Here is a 23,987-nt window from a genome sequence, read left to right as displayed (position 1 = left end):
CCACCACGATCAGCCCCCAACGCCAGAGGCTCGAAATTTGAAATCCCACGCGCTTGACACTTACTGGCTTTCTCTGCCGTTCGATCGGAGAAGTGCAGTGGAGGAGCGACTCGGGCCGTCCGATCAGAGGGAGACCGAACCCACGGACCCATTTTTGAAGCCGGCCCGCCCGGTCAAAACCATTTTGAAATCCCGTTTGAAGTCCGGGCTATAAAAGCTAAAACCCTCAGCGAGCCAAAGGAGGGAAACCAAAACGGGGGGAGAAACGATATATTTTTTCCTCTCCCTCCTGTCAAAAGCTAGGGCAGAAGAAGCGAGCTACGGGATCTCTCGTTAATGGCGATTCCGACGGATTCCGCTGTTGCTTTCGTTCCGAGTGAGTAGTTTTCTTGCTTTCTTCTTTCATATCAGGGGTCCTCTTCGCGAATTCTGGGGTTTCACGCTCTCGTTTCCCTAAAATATCTCCGTCTCTCTTCGGTTTCTTGTTTTTCCTGTTTTCCAGCTCTTGTTTTGAGCTTTGAGTTTGGATTTCTGTGTTCGAAGTGTGCTAATGAGACCCCTTCAGTACATCCAGGAGCTCGAGCGGAAATCGTAGTATGTTCTTATAATTTTACTTGCTTTTAAACTATTTCTAGGGTTTTTGTACATCGCGAGCTCGTTTTGGTAAGTTACATTATGTTTTGTGTTGCATTTTTGTATTCGTGATGTTTTGCTTTTAACCGTGAGCTTGCCCTCTGCAAGTTCGAGTAATCGTAGCACAATTTAAGTTTTTTCTTTTCATTTAACATGAGAAGCTGTTTCTGCCGAGAATCCCAAAGAATTTTCCATTTCCTAGCTAAAATTGGTCTTTTTTGGCTTTGAGTTGATGGCTACGTTACTCTGGTGCTCTATTTTTCTCACGGTATTGAAATTAATTAAGTTGTGTGAACTCATTTTTTGCTTGCTGTTTTCATGCTGGAAGTTTAGTTTGAACCTGGAAAAAGTTTTCAGATGTTGCTGCTTTATTTAATTTTTTTTGGAAGTACGAGTCCTTATTTACTAGTTTCATAGATTTTCCCTCTAACTTATGGCTGTGTCACGAATGTTGCCTTTCGTTTTTTTTTATTCTGGACTTCTAGTGCTGGTATTGGATCAATTTAGTTGTTCTTGCTTTCATTCTTTCTTTCCAATGATCTTGTTTGTTGCACATTATGTTTTCCGTTGTATCCAAAAGCGTTTTCTTTGTTGACATAAAGTTTGCTCCATGGACTTCACGGATTGGCTGCCTATTTTTTGTTGTAAACTGTAGAGTATGTTTTTTGTTTTCAAATGCTGCTTCAAGGAGAACGTGTTTTTTGCTGTCGTAGGTTGATGTACTCGTTTTCACTTGTAGGATTTCCCTTCTAAATTGTCTCATCCCAATTGACATTTTATGCGAGTTGTGTCCTGGAGTTGTTTCTTTTAAATTCCTTATAAAATTTGTTTGAGCATTTGAATCATTTTCATTTTTCATCTTCTTTAAGAATTTCCAAAGGTTAGTTTCTCTTTCCACGTCTTGTTTTATGATGGAGGGAGTCACACCCATGCATATGGAGTCCATAATCCTTTCTTAGACCACACAAAATCATTTCAGGCTAATGATAAATGAACTAAAAGTTGCTTGAATTTTACTAAACTATTACAATCTTTTGTTATTTAGGGAGGTTTTTTTTTAAATTGGATCGAAGTCTTCTCTTATGGCCTTGTACTGGGGTATTTTTATTGCATTAATTGAGTTTTAACTTTTAACTGATTGTTTGTCAGGGTGTTGATTTGGGGAGGATTCCTGTGTTGTCATGGGTGATTGAAAGGTTGATTCATCGGGTTTGTGGTATCTCAGTTAGTTATTGCCCCGTTTAGGTTTTGAGGTACTTGTATTGATTTAAAATGGCAGAAAAAGAGAAGGATACAGAGGTTATAGAGGCCTCAGCTAATGGAGATGTCCCTGTGAAAGAAGAGAGTGATGACAAGGCTTCAAAAAAGGAGGAGCACGAAGTAATAGAAGAGGTGGAAGGGGAAAAGGGTAAGGGAAAAGAGGAGGATGTGAAAATGGAGGAAGCAGAAGCAGCAAAGGAAGGAGATGAAAGTACTGAGAATGGAAAGGAGGCAGAGGAGGCAAAAGAAGATGAAAGTGCTGAAAATAGGAAGGAGGCAGAGGAGGAGAAAGATGATGAAAGTGCTGATACTAGAAAGGAGGTAGAAGAGGAGAAAGATGATGAAAGTGCTGATGCTAGAAAGGAGGCAGAGGAGAAGAACGAAGAGGCGGGTACTGAGAATGGGGAGAATGTAGAGGAGACTGCTAAAGTTGAATTGAAGGATGAGGAGAGCAAGGAGAAGAAAGAAACCAAGAAAAGGGGCCGTGGTGCTGGGAAGGCCAAAGAGAATAAAGACAAAGATAAAGATGATGGTCAGGGTAAGGTAAAAGATAAAGACAAGGATAAGGATGTAAAGGTCAAGAGGAGTAGGAAAAGGAAAGAGCCCAGCACACCTGCTGCATCAGCCACCATAGATCGCCCAACAAGAGAAAGAAAATCTGTTGAGCGGTTTGTAATTTCTAGTGAGAGGGATCTCGCCAAAGAGTTCTTCATTGAAAAGGTATTTTCTTTGAGTTTGCTTCCCCTTTTGTTCAGATACTCTGGTTCTTTTCCTTTTTGACATTCATCTTGTGGTGGTTGTGATATGCTGGAAGGGCCGTGGAACTCCGCTCAAAGACATACCAAATGGTACATATCTCTTCATACTTAAATGACTTATAGTTATTGTTTATGTTATCTTAATTTTTTTACTTGTCGTCCACATTAAATGCTGAAACACTGTCAAGTCAAACTTGATTCATAAGGTTTCAAAGGAACTTGGAAATAATATCTCATGATCATTTGCATTTGGTTGTGCCCCTTATTTATTTCACATGTTGTCTCATTTCCATGTTTGAAAATGAGTAATTATTTATTGGCTATGTGCTAATCTTTAAGGGCCCTTGAAATTGCTCGATTATAATATTGTGGTGTACTACATGTTCCCTATATGGTTTTATTACTGCTCAAAATGGCTATCAAATATAATGGGCTTCTGTTATAATATCTCTTTGATGTGTGTGTGTGTTCTTTTTTGGCTGAATTTCAAGGTATCTCGCTTCTATTTGATCATGATGGAACATTACATGGCTTGTTTCTTTCTTGATGTGTGTGCCATGTTGTTGTTGTTGCTGCTCAAATATACACGATGGCAAGCTCTCAATGATTGAGAATGTTTGAATGTTATCTAGCATGCCGAAGAGTGTGTCTTGAATCTCTTGATTTGACAATGTTGGCATCCTTGAGATGATTTTGGTTGGATTTCAAAGCTAATGCAGTGGGTGAATCATCTTTTCCCTGTACCATGGAACGTTTTAAAAGATTCCATACTTATTGGCTTATTACTTGCATGCTATTATCATGTTCTTAATGGTGGTACGAAATAGTGTTTAATTGTGTTTCATGTTTCGTTAAATTTCATAGTTTTGCTTTGTATTGAAGACTTGAAGTTGCGCGTTTTGTATTGAAGTTATGCAATTCTGATGTATTTTCTGGTGCTGCATCCTTTCATTATTTATTTTTTATTCTGAAAATGCTTTTCTTGTGTTTCCTTCTTTGAACACTCATCATTTTAGGCTACTATAGGCTGAAGAAATCAGTTGTCCACCTTAAGGAATGGCGCATGGGTCGTCGAGTATTAAAGTTTATTTGTTGATATACTTGTCTCAATTGATTTTCTTGGGTTCTATAATTCTGGAAAGGGTTTTCCTGCGGGGTTGGGGGTTACCACATTTGCAGATTAACTTGTGATTCTTGTGGAATTTTTCTCTTTCTCATGCGTTATCACGTTATGTTGGTAATTCAATGTTAGTTGGTGGATTGTTGTTGAATTATTATTGCAATAGTGGCACTTACAGCTCTCGGTGATGCAAAGAAGGAAACTCCTCATGCAAGATTAGCAGTAGTAATTAAGGAGGGAGAGAAATTCTTATCCATTTTTGTGAGTTGAGTGGATTAGGTAAATGGAGAACAGAGAGCCCGGAGAGTGGACAAAAAAGTATGGATGATGAGGCTTCTTGCTTTATCTGTTTCTTGAAACTTGTGGATTAAAAATAAAGATCGCTTGTTGCATTGTCAAACAAACTGCATAAGTGTCCACTGAAATGACACCTTGTGTGACTCACATCTCATTGTGCCCTTCCATGTTGTAGAAGTTAATAAAGTCTGGTTCATTGTATGTGTATTGCACTGTCACAAAAAACACGTCTTATTGGAAAAACACGTGTATAATATGCCAAAACATAGTCAGCTGTATAATACTTGTACAAAACGCATCTTTTTTAAGAAAGCACCAGAAAATAAAAAACGTGAAAAAACACGTATTATACTTTTTTTTCATATTTTTTAATGATTTTTTATTCTTTTATAATTTTCAGGATTTATTAAATGTTTTAAATTTTTTAAAAAATTGCCGAGATTTTCTCGTTTTATTTGCGAGATATACCACTTTGCCGTATTATACCCGAGAAATTCCTCTCCGTATAATCACTGTATTGCATCTTGTGATTGGTGATATAGAATTTTTGATTTTGTGATGGTACTTTAATACAAAACAAAACAATACCCTGGAACGTTGACCTCTTTTCTGTTACTTACTGTTTGGTGTTTTTATCGGTTTATAAATGTTATTTGGGTGAGATCAAGTTTCTCTAAATGGAGCTGAGATAGCTACTGGAACGTGAGACAAAAAGTTCTTAGTATGAACTGCACGGCATTTGTATCTCAAGGTTGTTATTTGTTAACCTTTTGCTCCTCTTGTTTGTGTTTATTCATCACAAGTCTTTTAGAGGCTTCCTTCATAGTCCTTGACCATTTTGATCTTTCTCAAACATCCACATTCAGTTGCAAGTTGCCAAAAACCTATTTTTGGACAAATTGGTATCCAATGAATAAGTGATTCGTGGATGACATTAGGGAACATGAAAACTGTTCCATCTAGAGCAAGATAATAAAGGAAGTTGGAGCCAGGTATGGTCAAAGTACATAAAATTGCTGTTATCCTAAATATGAAATGCTCAATAACCATGGAAAAAGAGGTCTCCTTGATGGAGGTTCAACCATCATTCAGCAGTCATGCTGCGCTTGTTAAGAGTGGTTATAACAAATTTTCCTCCGAGATACATGTTTTAATATGTTTTACATAATTGTGTTTACTTATGTGAGTGAAGCCCTGAAATTTCAAAGTGTTAGAATATGTTGTTGTGGGAACCGGGTCCATATCTGGACCCGGTTCTATGGGGCGCGGGTACCGAGGCGGGCTCGGTACCCTAGGCGGCTTCTCCTCTCTCCCTCTTTATATTGTCACTTATGTTTAAGTGTTGAATTAAGTGAAATAGATTTTTCTCTCTCCTAGGGTTGCGGTGAGCCCCTAGGTCAGAGCTTCCCCGTGGTTTTTCACCTCTTTCTGAGGGTTTCCACGTATATTGTGTGTTCGTTCTCTACTCTCTCTTTGTGGTTCGTGTTTCTACATGGTATCAGAGCCAGCGAAGTTGGAGAAGCGTTTTTTTTCCCGAGGATCGTCAAGTTTTTTCGTCGCCCGACGCCGTTGAAGTTTCGGCGCCGCTGCTGCCCTTGTGACGTCGCCCTGCTCTGCCGCCGCCGTCTTCTGTTCCGCCGTCGCCGTCCTCTGTTCCGCCGCCGTCCTCTGTTTCGCCGTCCTCTGTTGCGCCTCCGCAGTCCTCCGTTCGGCCCGTTCTTGGTTTCTGCCACCGTGGGTGGCCTCTGTGTTGCGCCGTCGCCTGCCTTCCGTCGCCGCTGCCTCATTCCCGCCGCCGTCGCCGCTGCCTCATTCTCGTCGCCGCTGCCTCATTCCCGCCGCTGCCTCATTCCCGTCGCCGCTGCCTCATTCCCGCCGCTGCCTCATTCCCGTCGCCGCTGCCTCATTCCCACCGCTGTGCCTCTTGTTGCTGTGTGCTTGTTTGTGATGGCAGAAGCGATGGGGACTCAAAAAGATGCTGTTCTTGACGCGGGCAGCGCCTCCAAGAATGAGAACGTGCCGATCCAGTTCACTTCCATTCGTCTGACCAAGGACAATTACCTATCTTGGTCTGCCGCTCTCGAGATTGGGATTACTAGCCGTGGGCGTCTCTCTTACATCACTGGCGACAAACCTGCGCCCATCAAATCTGATCCTCAATGGGTGATGTGGGCGTTGGAGGACAGCCAAGTGAAGGTGTGGATTATCAGCTCTGTGTCCTCTGATATCCAGCCCCTCATTCTGCGGAAGCCGACCTCTTTTGATATGTGGACTGTGCTTGCAAAGATGTATGGTCGCAAGAAGAGACATCTGCGCACCTATCAGATTAAACGCAGTATTTACTCCCTGACACAGGGTGATTTGTCTGTTGCTGCCTTCTATGCTGCCCTGAAGACCAAATGGGAGGAGCTAGATTATCATGTGATTGATGAGTGGAAGTGCGGTTCAGATCATTCCCTCTACTGGGAAAAGGAATGGATGGACCGTACGTTTCTGTTTCTGGGAGGCCTGCGGGATGAATTTGAGTCTATTCTTTGCCAGATTCTTAATGGTGATGAGATTCCGGGGATAGAGGAAGTATATGCTCGTGTTGAGTCTGAAGAACAACGTCGTTAGGTGATGCATCTTGACACCGGTCATGGCCCTTCTGCCTTTGTCAGCCGTGCCTCAGGGACTGGGCAGCGTCCTGCTCGGCATTGCACTCATTGCACAAATTGGGGCATTCGGTGGATTTCTGTTGGGATCTTCATCTCGAGAAGAGACTGGTCAGAGGTCGTCCTCCCTCTGGCAAGCGTAGCCCTTCTGTGTCTGATTCCAGTCAGAGCAATTCTTCTAGTGGTGCAAAGTCCAAGCTGTCCCCTGCTCAACTCAAGGAGCTACAGGCGTACATCAGCCGCCTATCTACTACCCCTGAGGAGTCCTCCACGTCTGAAGGGGCTCAGCTAGCCCAAGCCCTCGTTGCCTCGACTGATCAAGGTAACCCTTCTCTTGGTGATTGGATTGTTGATAGTGGAGCCACTCACCACATGACAGGGGACTCTAAACTCTTTCAAGAATATCAACTTTCCTCTGGCAAGCAACGCGTGTCTATGGCAGATGGATGTTCTATCTCTGTGGCTGGGAAAGGGAGCTTGTCCCTGTTGAACAAATACCGTCTCCACAATGCCCTGCATGTTCCAAATATTCTTGTGAACTTACTCTCTGTCAGCAGTATTACTAAAGAATTAAACTGTAATCTGATTTTCTCTGCTGATCACTGTTCCCTGCAGGACTTGGTGACGGGGAAGAAGATTGGGAATGGTTCGGTTACTGATGGGCTCTACAGGCTGCCGGTACAAGTTGCTTCAGCATTGATTTCTGCCACGAGTGGTCACTTGTCTGGTGTGAACGATAGAGCTACTGTTCTGCGATGGCACGAGCGTCTTGGACATCTCCCCTTCCAGTTAATAAAGAAGTTGTTTCCTCATTTGTTTGCTTCTGTCTCCATTGACTCCTTCGCTTGTGAAGTGTGTCAATTGGCTAAACATGTCAGGGCTTCGTACCCTATTTCATTGAATAAAACCACTCATCCGTTTGCCTTAGTTCATTCCGATGTTTGGGGTCCTTCTGGAGTACCCACGTGTGGTGGTTGTCACTATTTTTTGACGCTTATTGATGATTACTCTAGATGTACGTTCGTGTACTTGTTGCGAGAACGTAGTGAGGTTCCAGCAGTTGTGAAAAACTTTGTTGCCTTTGTTGAGACTCAATTCCATACTACTGTTCAAGCTTTCCGTACGGATAATGCAAGGGAATATGTCTCCCAATCCCTTGATGAATTCTTGAAAGGCAAGGGTATTGTTCATGAAACCTCTTGTAGTTATACCCCTCCTCAAAATGGTATAGCTGAACGTAAAAATCATCATCTATTGAATGTTACCCGGGCCATTATGTTCCAACGTCATGTCTCGAAGCGGTATTGGGGTGATGCACTTCTCACTAGTGCACATCTCATTAACCGTATGCCTACTAGGGTGTTGGATGGTCAGTCTCCTTATTCTACCCTGTGGCCTACTCAGAATCCGTGGCCTCTTACTCCTCGTGTCTTTGGGTGCAGTTGTTTTGTGCATAATCATAGCCCTACTTTCAAAAAACTTGATCCCCGGTCTATTAAAGGAGTTTTCTTGGGGTACTCTTCCACTCAGAAGGGGTATAAATGTGTGGATCCCACTACTTCCAAAGTGTATGTGAGGGATGTCACATTTCATGAACATGAGTCGTATTTTCCGGTGAATCCTCTTCAGGGGGAGTGTCTTGGGAACAAAGGGGAAGAGTATTCCTCTAATCAGCTGATTCAGTTTATGGAGTTTTTGGATTACAAGGTTAGTCCCAGTGTGATTGACACGGTCACGGTTAGTAATGAGAAGGGCAGTCATATGGAAGGGGTCACGGTGGATGCTCAGCCCACTGTTGCCTGGGATCACTTGTTTGGCCAGGTTTATGTCAGAAAGGGGAAAGCTACAGTGGAAGATGTTGGTGATGAGGATAGAACCAATCCCAATCCTGTGATCTCCCCGGATGACCCAAGTCCATCGAATGAAGAGCTCCCCATTGCTTTGCGCAAAGGCACCAGGTCATGTACTTCTCACCCTATTCAGAGATTTGTTTCTTATGCTAAGCTCAGTACAAATTACAAATGTTTTATCACAACCTTATCCAAAGTTGTTATTCCCAGGTCGGTGGATGATGCTAAGGATGATCCCAAGTGGTTACATGCTATGACGGAGGAGATGGGTGCGTTAGCTAAGAACAAAACATGGGAAGTTGTTGATATCCCTAAAGGAACACACTTAGTTGGCTCTAAGTGGGTTTACAACGTGAAGTACAAACCTGATGGCACTGTAGATCGATATAAAGCTCGTCTGGTTGCAAAGGGGTTCAGTCAGAAGTATGGGATCGACTATCTTGAGACCTTTGCCCCTGTTGCAAAGTTGAAGACCGTGAGGGTTATTCTTGCTCTTGCTGTGCACAGGAAGTGGCGCATGGACCAACTTGATGTTAAAAATGCGTTCTTGAACGGCCATCTGGAGGAAGAAGTCTATATGAGCATGCCTCCCGGGTATGTTCAAGAGGGAAAATGTTGTCACCTCAAGAAAGCTTTGTATGGCTTGAAGCAGTCGCCTAGAGCTTGGTTTGAGAGACTAAGGATCGTTATGAAGTCTACTGGGTACAAGCAAGGAAATGGAGATCATACCCTATTCATAAAGCAGAGAGATGGTCTGGTGAGTCTTCTCCTTGTCTACGTTGATGATATGATTGTCACTGGCAGTGATGAAGAAAACAGAAAGATGAAGGAGAGATTAGCTAAAGAATTCGACCTCAAGGATCTAGGTAAGCTGAGATACTTTCTGGGGATAGAGATTGCTCGATCAGAGACAGGGCTGGTTATGAATCAAAGGAAGTACACTCTTGACTTACTAAAGGAGACAGGTAAACTTGGTTGTAGGCCCTATCTTACTCCTATGGAGTCGGGGACTAAGATAAGTATCAAGACGGGCACTATTCTGGATGAGGAAGGAAAAGGGCGATATCAGAGGCTAGTCGGTAAGCTTATCTATCTTACTCTAACTCGCCCTGATATCACGTATGCGGTAAATGTGCTAAGTCAATTTATGCATGCTCCCACGGATTGTCACTGGAAGAGTGCAGAAAGAGTGTTGGGATATCTAAAGAATGACCCAGGAAAAGGACTGCTGTATACTCGACAAGACAAACTTACTATTGAGGGCTACTCAGATGCAAATTGGGCAGGTTGCACTGACACAAGGAGGTCCACTACAGGGTATTGTATCTTTCTTGGAGGTTACCTAGTTGTTTGGAGAAGTAAGAGGCAAGAAGTATGTTCGAGGTCTAGTGCTGAGGCTGAGTACAGGGCTGTTGCAATGGGGGTTACAGAGATGCTGTGGCTGAAGATTCTTTTGACTGATATTGGTGTGGAACTGAGAGATAAAATGAATTTGTACTGTGACAACAAGTCTGCAATTAATCTTGCCAATAATCCAGTTCTACATGACAGGACCAAACATGTGGAGATTGACCGTCACTTTATCCGGGAATGCATTGTCTCAAAGGAGCTGATTCTGCCATATATGAAGTCTGAAGATCAAATTGCAGACGTCCTAACTAAAGGGCTGTGTACTTCTTCATTCGAAAAGAATGTTAGCAAGCTTGGCATGTTTGACATGTATGCCAAGCTTGAGGGGGAGTGTTAGAATATGTTGTTGTGGGAACCGGGTCCATATCTGGACCCGGTTCTATGGGGCGCGGGTACCTAGGCGGGCTCGGTACCCTAGGCGGCTTCTCCTCTCTCCCTCTTTATATTGTCACTTATGTTTAAGTGTTGAATTAAGCGAAATAGATTTTTCTCTCTCCTAGGGTTGCGGTGAGCCCCTAGGTCAGAGCTTTCCCGTGGTTTTTCACCTCTTTCTGAGGTTTTCCACGTATATTGTGTGTTCGTTCTCTACTCTCTCTTTGTGGTTCGTGTTTCTACACAAAGCTTCAATTGTCAGCGAGAGAGAGAGAGAGAGAGAGAGAGAGAACTTGATGGTCTTGGTGACATAGGTTCTAGTTAAGAGAAGTTGAACAAGTTTTTCATTTTCTTCTTCCCTAGGTTCATGTTTTGATTTGTTCTATGCAATACCTTCTTTCCTTTTGCATTTGAGTGGGACACTGTCATTGGATTTGTGTGTGCATCTGTGAGAGAAGTGAGAGGCCTCTTTAATGGATGAGGGGGTTTTAATTATCATTTGATTGTCTTAGTAATGGATGCCTTGGCCCCAACTAAGAAAGGATCTAGCGATTTTTTTGATTTTCTTTTCCTGGGTTCATGTTTTTATTTGTTTTTGTCTTATTCTTGCTGTCCTGTATTTGATTGAGACCGCAAAGTTGCAGTGGCAAACCTTGGTGGTCTGCTTGACACAGGCCCTCGCCCCTGTGGAGAAAAGATATATCAGTCTTTAGTTTTTGTTTTCTTAGATTCATGTTTTGATATGTTTTAAATAACCATGAGATTGAAATAGAAGATGCAGTTTTCAGGCAAATCTGCCAGAGCAGAAAACTAATGAGAAAGAATCACCATTATCATTGTTTCACAGTTTTGGCTGGATGTAGTAATTTTTTTCCTGGTTCCACTATCCCAATTTGCTTCAAGGCTAGGTGCCTATATTAAACTCTTTTACAATTTTTCCTTCGACTGTACTTGGTTTCTCAAAGCAAGACTTTTGGAAGTTCTGTGGTCATGCATGGTTTGATGGGTGGGGTAAGGCACCTGGTTGACAGTGCACTGTCCCCATGCCCAGGGCCTGATGTAAGCCAGGACTTTAGGGAAAGGCGAATGGCCTTGGGGTTTTACAGCATGGGCAAGTGAGCAAGTCTCTCATGGTTTCCCCCAAGTAAAAATGTAAACAAAAGATACTTTTTTCTATTTTGTGTTTATTATTTCTTTGTCTTTCTTGGTTTTCTCCATTCCTATGGTTATGTGATTAACTGGACTAGCTTCATCTATCTACATGTACATGATATTGCTCTGCTGCTTTAAACTGACATGGATACAAGAAAGAACAGTATTTCTTCTATGTTCTATTGTGATCAACATATTCCATTTGGAATGGAACTTAACACCATGCTAGTTCACGTGAGCTTTATATGAATGATAGAACTTCTTATTTTCTAAACTAATCTGCATGATTACTGGTGTAGTGGTGCAGAAATCCTTCTGGTACTCATTAGAGTCTTCCTGTTTTTATTGGTTCAGTTGCATACAAATTGTCGAAAAGAAAATCTGATGATACATTGAAGATGTTGCATGCTATCATTTATGGGAGAAGAGGGAAGGTGAGGATCTTGTTAGGATAATGTTTTATGTTGTTGTTATGATATTGAAAATTTATTCCATTGTGCAACATTTATTTTTCTAATCTAGGATTGACTTCTCATTGTCATGCTTAATTTATTTCAGAGTCCGCACATTAAAAGTAATATTTCTCAGTTTTCCGGCTTTGTTTGGGGTGGAAATGAGGTAAAACTGCCAGCAAGGCTACTTTTTCTCTTGAAACGTTTTTCATTATTTCTTTTCTTATTTTTGCCAGATGGTTTTCCAAAAGTGTATGTGCCATTGTCAACCACTGCAGTTGTGATTCTTCTGACTGTTTGGTGTAGGAAAAACAAAGGAGCAAAATAAGAGAGAAGCTTGACAAGTGTGTCAAGACCAAGTTGCAAGATTTCTGTGAACTACTCGATGTGCCTTTCGCCAGGGCTACAGATAAAAAGGTTCTTGATCATCTTGATGTTATTATGTGCAATCGATGGTGGATTTTAGTGTAAATTATTGAAAATTGTAGCTAAGCCTGGTTATTCATGTTCAGGAAGAAATTGTTGATAAACTGTTGGAATTTTTGGAGTCGCCCCATACTACAAGGGATGTTTTGCTTTCGGAAAAGGAGCAGGTTCACTTTGCCCAAGTTGAATTTTTAAGTTTGCTTGGAGCTTCTCAAACAACTTTTCCTTATGCTCTTCATGTGTTCATGCTCAATTTGGGTTTTTCATTTCCAGTCAAGCAAAAGCAAGAAGCGTAAAAGGGTTGTTAGAAGATCTTCTGGAAAGTCTACTGGTTCTTCGGTGAAGGGCTCATCAAAGGTTTTGTAGACCTTGTTTTCTCATGTTTTATTGTGTAATTTTCTGACCTAATTTTTTTGTTCTGTTACTTAATCTATGGTGTGGTCTATGGCACTTTTTATACGAGAATTTCAATGTCTTTATGTTTTTCTTTTATGGGTGGCTGAAGATATTTTCTTGTTGGAGATTAAGGAAATTTAAGAAATTAAGAGGAATATCTGGTAGAAGGAGATCATTTTCTAGCTTTTCTTGAATGCACTTTTCCCTTCCATTGCTTTACCTCATGTTGCATCAGATCAATATCAAATAGTTGCGCGGTTGTACCAACAAGAGTCAGCAAACAAACATTTCTAGCCGTGTGCAGATTGGGCAATCCTACCTTCATGTTTTGGAGGTTAGATTTCTGGTTGGATGGGGTCAAGAGGTTTATCCTTTGTTGTCATTGAATTTAATGTTGGGCATAAGCTGTTGGTTGTTTATGTTTATCTTTCCCTCCATGCGGTTCCCTTGAATTAGAATTTTTTTGGTAAAAGTGTTCTGGTTCTTTTTTGTTTTCTGAAATTTTGCTTGTCTTGTCCTATTGGTTATAATTGCTCTCCGTGTCTCTCTAAATTTCTCCAGTCACATGTTTCGAACCATTTGGTCTGAGTCTACTGGAGCCCTTGGTATGGATTGAGTTAGTGAAGTTGAAATATCGTAGTGCAATCATAATGCCAGGCATCACATGAATCAGAGGTTTATTTTTTTCTATTGCTTAAAATGTTAATGATGATAACGTTATCCAGGCTGTTCTTGTCTGTAGTTTTGTTTGGTACTAAGATATTTTTTATTAAATAGCTGTAAGAAGTATGTTGCTTCGTATTAGTTATTCCAATTTGATCCGCACATTGTGATAGCTTATTTTGTTTTATTTAAAATGTTTCTCTGTAGAGGCGGAGGAAGAGTGAGAGCACCCCAAGAGGTAGACGAAAGAAGAATGCCGCAGAAGAAGTTGATGAAGAGGAGCATGATGACGATGAGGAAGAGGAACAGGAGCAAGAGGAGGAAGAGGAAGTGGAAAAAGAAGAAGAGGAAGAAGAACAAGAAGGAGAGGAAGCGGAGTCCCCTGTGGCTGATGAAGGTACTGATGCTGATAAATCAGATGAGAGTGATGACGAGCCAGAGGAGAAGTCAGAGGATGAGGATGTGAAGAAGAGTAGGACCTCTAAGAAATCCATGAAAAAGAGGCAACCAAGGAAGGTTGTCACGAAGAAAGCTGAAACTCCTAATAAAACCACTCCAAAATCCACCAGGAATCCTTCTAAATCCCCTTCAAAGCGTGTGAAGGCAGAAGAGAAACCCGACTCTAGTGCAAAGGTTTTCTCAAGGAAGAAGAAGATTGATGAAAAAAAGAAAGAAAAAGCATCTTCATCTGAAAAGTCTACTCCTAAAGGAAGAGCTGGTAATATAGCTGATACTGTTATCTCTTGCTCAACTTTTCAGTATTACTATAATTGAAAGGTATTTTCTGGATTTATACTAAAGGAGCCATAGTTGTTTTCTTCAAACATTTGCTGAAGTTGAAAGTTTCGATTTACTAATATGCTGTGACTGCTGTTACTCATATCATGGATCCATTGACTAGTAGTATTACCAGAGTTATATTTGCTTGAAGTGTTTGAGCCAATCTTTCAGGTGCCTCTTGTGTCTGTTTTCTACCTGACTAATGTCTCACATTTTTATTGTTTCTTTTTTTCTGGTAAGACTCTTGCTCAATAATTTTGGTTATTTTTGTTGGCACTTGTTAAGTTGGCTAGACTCTGGATGTTTTGAACGATCTCATTAAACATCTTGTTATTGAGAATGAGTCTCCCTCTCTCAACACACCAAGAGAAGGAAACTGAAGAAAATGAGGACGAAAAAGAGAGAAGGATTTTACGTGGTTTGGAGACGGTTCTCCTACATCCACGGTTGTTGCACAATGTTTTTATTACCAGAGAAGAATCAAAGAATACAAGAAGCAACCCCCTATAAACATAAAATTACATGAATGCCTTTACAAATTAGGGAAATTAGGGAAGCCTATTAAGGCTCCACACTCCAACACTTGTCTCTAAACGCAAGTTAATGGCTTGTTGTTTTTATGCTTTTAATTCAATTTTCTGAAGATGTCAGCACCCCATGTTACCATGTACGGTTCAGCTACCATGGTGCTGTTTCTGACCCCGTGGATGATCTATGAACTGCATCTTATTTGTTGCAAAGTAACTTTGTGTTCTAGTTGCTTCATGCTGTAGAAGTTCAAAACTCACGCTCTTCTCTGGACCTTGAAAGGTAAGAAGGCTTCTAAAGCAAAAGATGAACCTCGCAAGAAGGAAAAAGCTGGTCCCACTGAAGAGGAGCTGAGAAAAGCGATATGTGACATTTTGAAGGAAGTTGATTTCAACACTGTAGGTTTTCTAAAAATTTAGTATTTTGTTCCTCTGTCAGTTCCTTCCTGAGGTTTTCATTCATATTCTATTTTTCTTCCATTTCAGGCTACTTTTACGGACATTCTCAAGCAATTAGGTGCAAACTTGTTCCTTTACTCATAAATATGGTGTGTTGCGTATTTTCCTGCTCCGGTCAGATCACTTCTGGCCCGTGACACCAGAATTTGGGCATAGTGAAACAGCACAAGATCCAATTGACAGTTGTCTTTCCCGTCCACTCTTGTGCTTAGTATGTCTTACTCGTACATTTTAGTGATGGGACTTTGAAAGGCCTCCGAGTATGGCTTAGTCTCTTGCTATGTCAACTTCCCTCGAGTAAGGAGCTTGGCCTACGTGATTCAGACAAATGTTGTCAAAATCAGCCCGAAACTTCATTCATTCTTTATTATTATTGTTTTTTATTTTTCAATTTCTCGTTTGTTTTTCTGCATTTTTTGCCTTTTGACTTACGTATGGTATTACCTTAATGCACAAGATGTGTCTTTCTATACAGTAGGTTAAAAATCTTAGATTAGTGATTGTTGCCTTTCTAACCGCTGCCAAAATTATCAATACTTGGTGTAGCTTCTCATTTTAAGATGGACCTAATGCCACGGAAAGCAGAGGTAAAAGGTATGATTCAGGAGGAGCTAACCAAGCTAGCGGACGAAGCTGATGAAGATGAAGAGGACGGCGACGGGGAGAAGGAAGATGACAATGATGAGCAGGAAGGTGAAGAAGGTGCTTGATGCGGCCCAGTTAATTGTCGCCAAGGTGTTGTAGAGGCACAAGACACTTCTTTCACAGCTTAGTATTAAGCTTATATCTAACGGCGCTAACAGCAAGTAGTTGCTGTCAAATTGTCTGTTCACCTGTTATATTATCTCCCTTTCAGAATCCGGTGATCAGTTCTAGGACTATTTAGATGGAGTTGATTGGGGATACCGGTCATCTAAATGTTGACGTCATGTATAAATAGCATTGTATGATGCATTTTCTGTTTTTCTTTTTTTTCTTTTTCTTAAATATTTAACTGATTCTTCGTTATTCGGTGCTGTTTAGTGCCTCGGGCTTTCTGAATGTGATGTTTGGTCTTGTTGTATGCTTGGGTAGCTGCTTCGTCCGTGGCTTATGAATTCTTCTACACATGATTTGCGGCAGATATGGGTTAAATATTCTTATACAGTTTTATCGCTTCTGGTTTTTCATCCCCAGGTGACCTCTATGGTTAAGAATTCCGAAAGATGGTCATCTGGCTTTTGTTGTTTGACAAAAATTTCGATTTCCAGTTTCTCGAGTTTTGAAAACGCTGGCATGGTAGTCCCATGGTCCTTTGAATATTTTTAGAGAGAAGGTGGGTTATATAAACGTAAATTGATGCATATGTCAAAGTAATAATAAAAATATGGATCTGTTCTATTTTGTATTTGTTGGTTTATTTACGAATTTGGCTTTAGCCACTTGTTTGTGGCCCTTATGTGAAATTTCTGGCTCCGCAGCCGGGTATGAAGTTCTTATATTCATAACATGTACTGGAAATTACCTTTAAGATTTGACGCAGGAGTCGAGCGGGTACGAGCTGGCAAACTCAGATTTAGCTGAAAGTGCGGAAAATTGAGAGAAGTAAAAGGTGAACATATTTTTTCACCTTTAAATGTGTCGCAACAGAGATTCATTATGTTATTGTCATAACTCGTACATAATGTGGACTCTAATCTCATAATACAACAGCATCCAATTCTGAAAGGACCATGAAAGCTATAGATATATAAAGAAAGGTCTCAATATACATCTTATCGCACTACGTGTGCATCATACACTATACTCAAGCCGGTCTTACAGACTGGTTTACAGAACAAGGGAGGCTGCAATGGCCACAAGAACAAGACAGAGGCTAGAGACATAAGCAATGTGTGCGGCATTGGGGCTGACCTGGTGATTCTCTGTGGAGGTGAGATTGCATAATAAGCCGATTTTATCATCTCTGCACTCATTTGCAAACAACCCCGCCGGATATTTACCATAAAGGTGTATGTATGCAAACATCACTTTGGCACAGTTATTTCCTAGGTCATTGAGTACGTCCCTATAGGGGCACGCAAACTGCTTAAAAGCACTGCAACAACGAGATGGGAGGTATAGTGGTCCTTTGCATTGGCTTGTGATGATCGTGTAGTTTTTGTATTCAAAGTCCACCGGGCAAGCTGCGGCCAGGGAAAGAGGAACGTCAGTGAAATCTATTATAAAATTCTAGTGCATTATTAAACATGAATACATGATCAACAGGAGGGTAATCCTAAACCTTGGAGAAAAGCAGCGTAAGTAGGGCAACAATATGAAATTTCTAACTGGAAAGAATTGGAAGCATCTAAATGTGACAGGATTGACAGCCCGAAATTAAGCACTCAACTATGCACGTATTTCACCATTTTCTCAGTGCATGACAGTGAGATATGAACATGAATGTGGGGATACTGCTAAATAGTACTCACTTTTCACAAGTAAAAATGCATGACAAGTGGTCAAGGTAAATGCAATTAATGGATGGCAGGGGTCTGGTAGTTGGATAGGATATGGTTTCTTATAGCAAACGAGGAGATAATCCAAATAATGAGGTCGGTTGGAAACATGGTAGACTATCAAACGAAGATTAGGTTATTCCTATTAAGAATCCCTACCAACAATCACAGGTTCGCTCTCCCTCTCTTTCTCATCATCAAACTCCCAATAAGGAGCTGAATGACAGTAGGTTTAGCCCATGCCAAAATATTCTGAGAATCAGTTTCCCAACGCATGGGTGGGTTGTGCTTTGAATTGGCTTTAGTATAACCATCATGAAAAGAAAACTTTCAGTTTTTCCCTTGGTCAGAGAACCAATATATCTCCAATCACTGACCGTATTCCAGATTCCACCTAGTGCACGCAATGATCTGAAAACACACAGGTAATGAACCAAACTTTGGGGAGCTTATAAAAATTAAGGAATCAGGAAAATCATTAGAAACACATTCTCTCTCTCTCTCTCTCTCTCTCGTACACTTATGGGATTCTGCTCTTACCAAAGAAAGACATTGAAGTAAGAGATGCTGGAAGATGCAAAGCAGGAAAAACCTGTCTAGTATTTTATTAAACAGCAGTAAGGAAGAGGACTTCAAAGGCCAAGCTAGATTTGATGGGGCTTGCCTTCAAGACAAGAGAGAGATTATTCACTTGAACCCTTTTGAAAATCAACTCGGTTCCTCAACTTGAAGAGCATACTTCAATAGAAAAAGGATCCCAATCCAAAGCATACAAACAAATTTTGCAGAAAGTTCTGCAAACTGAATTCCTCGAAATGAAATGTCTCCCCTGTTGACTTAATCTTACTTTAAGATTCAGCTGTAAACTCCATCTAACTCCCCTTGTTCCTGACATATAAAGTGAAGGAGGCACACTAGAAGGATGACGAGGTTACAGGAGAGGTATTGATTATGGAAATGGGGATGAAAAATCTAGTTCTAACAGGAACCTTGAAAGATGTTGGGATCATCACTTGGATATGGGAAAGCAAGACAATCGATACTAGCATTTTCCTAAAAAATTTCATTCAATCATGGGCTCATGGAAATCCCTCATGGCTTTTATAATTGAAAGAACAATTTCTTTTACGGAAAAGGACCCGAGACTCTGTTCGATGGTCGTAAAATGACGAAGGAGAAGATTAAAAACTAAAAACTAAAAGGCTGCGTAAGTTTATGGGGAATAAAAAATGGCAAAAACGCCATCTAGGGCATAAGATGTTTCTAGAGTCACATAAACTTATGTAAATGCATCGCCTGAAGTTTATCTGCCGTTTCATATCCAGATAGCCAAATTTAATATTCCATTCTCCAATTAAACAATGTTTATTACGAAAATAATACAGAAACAGAAAGCAGCGAAAAATACTCACGTTTATCTGCTTGAAGAAGCCCCCTACCAATTGCAGGTCTCGGCTCAAAGATGTGGTCTGCAAACAAGAGAGTTAGTGAAGTGCGGGTTCTCCGCTAAATTACTAAATTTAACCAGATTATCTCCTAGCATGTTGAAACAGGACAAAGGAAACACACCGCGTAATTAGACAAAAGATTGCGACACGAACCAATACTCAGAACATACCGCTTTCTTTTAAACTGCGTCTTAGACAATAGTTCATAGAGAGATTGGCTCACAAGGAATGGGAAAAACAATATGTATCAACTAAAGAACATAAAAGAAAGCACGATTCCTCATCATTGATAGCAAGGAACAGAAAAGAAATTGCCAGCGCGTTCCCGATAATAAACCGTCAAACAAACCTTTCGCCAAGGAAGGCAAAAACATTGTGCTAGCGGTTTTAGAAAATGACAAGAATTTCAACCTGAAAATATGCCACTGGCTTGAAACTCATCTAAGCTTAAAAGATGACTAAGTCCACAAGGAATCGAAATTCCTTATTAACTTTCGCACACAACTAAACTAATAAAATGATCCAGGGATATAAGCAAGATATGCGAAGTTCTATATAGAACCGCCCAAAGCAGTAGAGAACTAGAACCCCGACAGTATGAAGCAGCCGAATTAAGTTAGTAAAAAAAGTAAAACGAAATTCTCGCGAACAACGAACAGAAAAATTTTCCAAATTGTTAAGCTGTCTCTAAAACAAGAGCAAGAAACAAGCAAAAGAAGCGGTAACGGCGGAATCATCTCACTTGAAAGTGTGCGGAAAGAGAGGCGAGCTACTTCGAGCCAAAAACAGCCAACAATACGCCACTCCCGAAGGAGAAACTTGATTATGTGTTGGAGTCTCGAACCACAGCAATCGCTACTCAGGAAAAACGAGATTTCTCCAACATCAACTAGAAAAATTCAAACGAAGCAGAGAAATCACCTGAGAGGTATTCGGCGGCCGAGAGGTCCATGAAGACGGCGAAGACAAAGAAGGAAAGAGCAATAGCAACGAAGCGACTCGTCGACACCATCTCTGAGAAGAGAGAGGGAGAGAGAGAGAGAGAGAGAGGGGGCCTGCCGGAATTCTTTTCCTTCGGAACGAGAGAGCAATCCAGCGACAGAGAGAAAGAGAGGGAGGGCGGCGGGGAAAGCTCCCGCGTCAATGACGGAGTCAAATAGCGCAAATATTTTCCGCAGAAGTCTCTATCGAATCCCGATATTCTTCCCTTTGTCTTTTCTTTTTCTGAAATTTTCTAATTTAATCTTTTCTTTTCTTATTCAAAAAATTCAGAAATAGCCCTTTGATTCATAGCGTATTCACTTATAACCGTCTACGATTTGAACAAGTACTTTGCAGGGAGGCGCATGAAGACATGAGGTACTCTATGTAATGACCTTACAAATAACTTGTTACTCTGAAAGAAGTAAAAAAAAAACCTTTCAACAAAAAAAGTGCCGTCGAGCATTTACTTGTTTCTTTAAATATATTTTAATTTCCTAACACATATTTTTCTGAATTGGTAATTTTCTGATGTTAAGTTTCTCTTCCCACATCAAAAGTCGAACGTGTTTTTTTTTTTTTGTAAATAATCTTTCTTCTTTTTGAACACTATTAATATAATTTAAAATAAATAAGAAGTTATTTGTTTTATCACTTGAGAGAAAAATTATTTTGGCAATAACTATAAAAAAGTTCTGTTCTATTGCATTTGCATAGACAGTTTCATGTTCAATGTTTTTAAAATCAACGTAAATATTTTGAAAAGGTATTTCAACAATGTTTTTATAATTAAAAAAACATATATATTTTTATGTTTAATTTTCACAATTATTGTTACTTTTCATTAAATGAAAAAAAGACTTGTGATCAGTCAACGAGCTTTGTCCCAACTTCATGCAACGTCTGGGCTGTCATTCCCACACAAATCTATTGTCCACCTATTATGTTATCTGGAAAGATTACAAGAAAGCCGCTCAACTTTGGATGTTTTACACAAGACCACTCAATATCTAAAACTTTACTTTTAACTTCCAAGTTAGCAGAGTAATTTAAAAAAAAAAAACTACCTCTATTTTTTATATTTAAAAAATATTTTTTTATTATAACCCAGGGCTCAGGTTTCGGGTAGGCCGAAGCCTGAGTTTTGGACATCAGGCCAACCTGGACATAAGCTTAGTTGAAATGTGTCCAGAAACCTAAGAAATTTGGATTTTTGCTTCAGTGTCTTTATGATAATTGAATCTAAATCTTAGCCTGATATTTGACTGGGATTCGGTAAAAAGATCCGATCTGATTACAAACAGATGTTGGATCTTATGCCGATCTGAATCTGAATTCAATTACATAGATTCATAATCAAAATTGTTAAATGGCAGATCTAGTTCTAATCCAAGCTGTTGGCATTCCGATCAAATCACAAATAGATGTTGGATCTTATGCCAATCTGAATCTGAGTTCAATTACATAGATTCAGGATCAAATTTGTTAAATGGCAGATCTAGCCCGAATCCAAACTGTTTCCATCCTTGGTGGTAGGTAAGGTTGCAAGGTTGAATATTAAACTCAATCTATTTACCTAGGCATGCGTGCACGCACACACACACACCGCCTGCATATGCTGTTAATGAAGCCTATGATTTCATGCAAGAGAGAGGTCTTAAGAGGCGTAGTGTAGCTGATCGGGTAAGGGCCATGAGACGAGTTTTTTCTCTTGTTTGACTTTAGTAGGTGGTGCCAACGGATACCTAGTATCCGGCCTGGGTTCGGGCTCGAAAAACCCAGCCTGAGCCTGGGCCGGTTTGACGGGGGTTCGATTCGGCCCGATAACTTCTAAATAATATTTTTATTATTAAAAATATATTTTATATTCAGAAAATTTTATTTTATATTTTTAAAAAGATAATTTTAAAATATATAAATTATATTTTATATTATGGCAATGGCATTATGATTATTTGTAGAGCTCTCAAGAATACTATCTTGGAGATTAAGATGATCTCCTCCATGAGTTTGAAAAGGAGAAATCAGTGTTTATTCATTTCAGGTTAGTGAAGACAAGGCCGATCTATAGCTCGAGTCCTTGAATGGAATCCTGACCACCTCCCCGTTACTTACGTAGGGCTTCCTATCTTCTTGGGGAAGACGACCATGGAGACCTGTTCCTCTCTAAGAGCAAGGTGAGAAGAAACTTGTTGCCACATGAAAAAAGGTAAAATAATCTCATACTCAGGCCACCTTTGTTTGATTAGTCATGTTCTTGGCCAGTTAAGTAGCTGGATGATGGCATTCCGGCCACCAAATGTAGGGCTGCACACGAGCCGAGTCGAGCCCAAACTTTAGCCAGTTCAAGCTCGACTCGGATAAAAAAACTCGAGCTTGAGCTCAGCTCGAACTCGAGTCATATATGAGCAGTACCAAGGTATACTCTCCCTATTCCAAATCCTGATGCTAAAATTGTGGGCAGCACTCTCACTTCCTCCTGCTCACTCGAATTATGAGAAGAAACCGAGTAACTATATATATATATATATATATATAATATATATATATATATATATATGGTTAATTGAGGAATAGAGCTAGCTTGACATGAAGTACTTGCTCATCCGTCAATATTAGACCGCAAATTTTTGAAAGGAATGTATGAAGCATAGGCACAGATATATCATTTTCTTCCCTTCTCTTTTTTATTCTTAATATTATCATGGATTAAACTTCAAGCTCAAAGTAAATCATTTGACACCATTAAAACATTATTTTCATAGTTTTAGTGGACTTAGAATAATATAAAAATAAATATAAAAATATTCCAAAATAATAGTTAAAAATGACACATGGCACTATAGAATTGACTGTTGAATCGACTCAGTTTGGCACCAATTCAAGTCGAATCTTGACTCAAGTCGATTCGGTTCAATCCTGGCAACTCATGTTAGGTGCTACACGGTTGAAGAACTTGACCGTTTCAGTCACATCTCACACATCTAAGAGCAATAAAGTGAAATTCCATTAATGCCCTTTGACCATCTAAGTCTGATGGGACCCATGCACCAAACTTGAGTTCATGCTTTTCATTTTCATATCATTATCAATAGACTGGTTTTTCATTAAGGGGATTGAACTATAGTTTCAAAATTTTAATTTTAGCAGCTGTCAAAATATAAAATTTCAAAAAAAATTTTATAGGCAAAATGATTTTTTTTAAAAAGTATATGTACATTTTTTTATAAAAAATATGAGTGGAGGTCATGGCCCTTGCCAGCCTCTTGGCTCCATCCCTCTATACAACGACCTATTCTTTGTCCATCCTTCAATCCCATTAAGTAGTCAATTCTTTCACTTAAAATTTCTTGGAGTTAGTCAATTGGGTATCTAAAAGGTAGTGGCGGAGCCACATGTTGGTATGTGCAGAGCCATAAATTTTTCATGACAGGATAAATTATGGTTTCAAAGGGCCAAAATATCATTTTTCAAAATTTTTATATATGATAAATGAAAATTTTTAAGCTTAATAAGTAAATTTTTTTTAATCTTTTTTTATAGTTGACCAGGGCCCCTGCCTCGGCCCCTGGTTGCCGGCACAAGTTTGGTGTCACAATTTTTTTTTTTTTTAAATTTTCATGTTAGCGCTTTCAACATTGGCCCATTTATACATGTTGATGCTCCCAAAGATCCAGCATGTTTTGAATTAGTGTCTTTCTATTCAAAATTTCTAGCTCTGCTACTGCTAAAAGACTATAAAGCTATGATCCTTTACCAAGATGGTTGTCTAGTAAGAGATCTTCGGTTGGAGGCATGAACAAGCAAACATGAACAAAAAAACTTAAGCTCCCAAGTGAAAGACTGTCAAAGCTTGTTTCAAAATTTCT

At 40.0% G+C, this 23,987-nt stretch overlaps 2 protein-coding genes across 2 annotated transcripts; one reads left to right on the top strand and one right to left on the bottom strand.

Moving 5' to 3' along the window:
• Positions 1-220: 220 nt before the first annotated feature.
• LOC116257577 (DEK domain-containing chromatin-associated protein 4) lies at positions 221-16,272 on the top strand. Its single transcript, XM_031634466.2, has 12 exons — positions 221-376; positions 1,783-2,613; positions 2,708-2,741; positions 11,861-11,940; positions 12,065-12,124; positions 12,265-12,375; positions 12,471-12,551; positions 12,658-12,741; positions 13,651-14,161; positions 15,034-15,149; positions 15,237-15,267; positions 15,756-16,272. Exons 2-12 carry the CDS (start codon positions 1,906-1,908, stop codon positions 15,917-15,919), a joined length of 1,980 nt encoding a protein of 659 aa, XP_031490326.1. The 5' UTR covers positions 221-376; positions 1,783-1,905; the 3' UTR covers positions 15,920-16,272.
• Positions 16,273-16,890: 618 nt separating this feature from the next.
• LOC116257319 (GPI-anchored protein LLG1-like) lies at positions 16,891-20,280 on the bottom strand. Its single transcript, XM_031633935.2, has 3 exons — positions 20,059-20,280; positions 19,102-19,158; positions 16,891-17,374 (listed from the first exon to the last, which is right to left on the bottom strand). Exons 1-3 carry the CDS (start codon positions 20,147-20,149, stop codon positions 17,019-17,021), a joined length of 504 nt encoding a protein of 167 aa, XP_031489795.1. The 5' UTR covers positions 20,150-20,280; the 3' UTR covers positions 16,891-17,018.
• Positions 20,281-23,987: the final 3,707 nt, after the last annotated feature.

Source organism: Nymphaea colorata, chromosome 7 (genome assembly GCF_008831285.2).
Source record: "Nymphaea colorata isolate Beijing-Zhang1983 chromosome 7, ASM883128v2, whole genome shotgun sequence".
Taxonomy (NCBI): Eukaryota; Viridiplantae; Streptophyta; class Magnoliopsida; order Nymphaeales; family Nymphaeaceae; genus Nymphaea; species Nymphaea colorata.
Note: the sequence above shows the minus strand (reverse complement) of the source record. Positions and strands in the feature narration are given on the sequence as shown.

Coding starts and splice junctions, on each gene's coding strand:
- LOC116257577 (XM_031634466.2), top strand. CDS start 1,906: ATGGCAGAAAAAGAGAAGGATACAGAGGTTATAGAGGCCTCAGCTAAT. Junction 14,162..15,033: donor TACTCCTAAAGGAAGAGCTG/GTAATATAGCTG, acceptor GGACCTTGAAAG/GTAAGAAGGCTTCTAAAGCA. Junction 15,150..15,236: donor AGGAAGTTGATTTCAACACT/GTAGGTTTTCTA, acceptor CTTCCATTTCAG/GCTACTTTTACGGACATTCT.
- LOC116257319 (XM_031633935.2), bottom strand. CDS start 20,149: ATGGTGTCGACGAGTCGCTTCGTTGCTATTGCTCTTTCCTTCTTTGTC. Junction 19,159..20,058: donor GGCCGCCGAATACCTCTCAG/GTGATTTCTCTG, acceptor TCTTGTTTGCAG/ACCACATCTTTGAGCCGAGA. Junction 17,375..19,101: donor GCTTCTTCAAGCAGATAAAC/GTGAGTATTTTT, acceptor CCCTGGCCGCAG/CTTGCCCGGTGGACTTTGAA.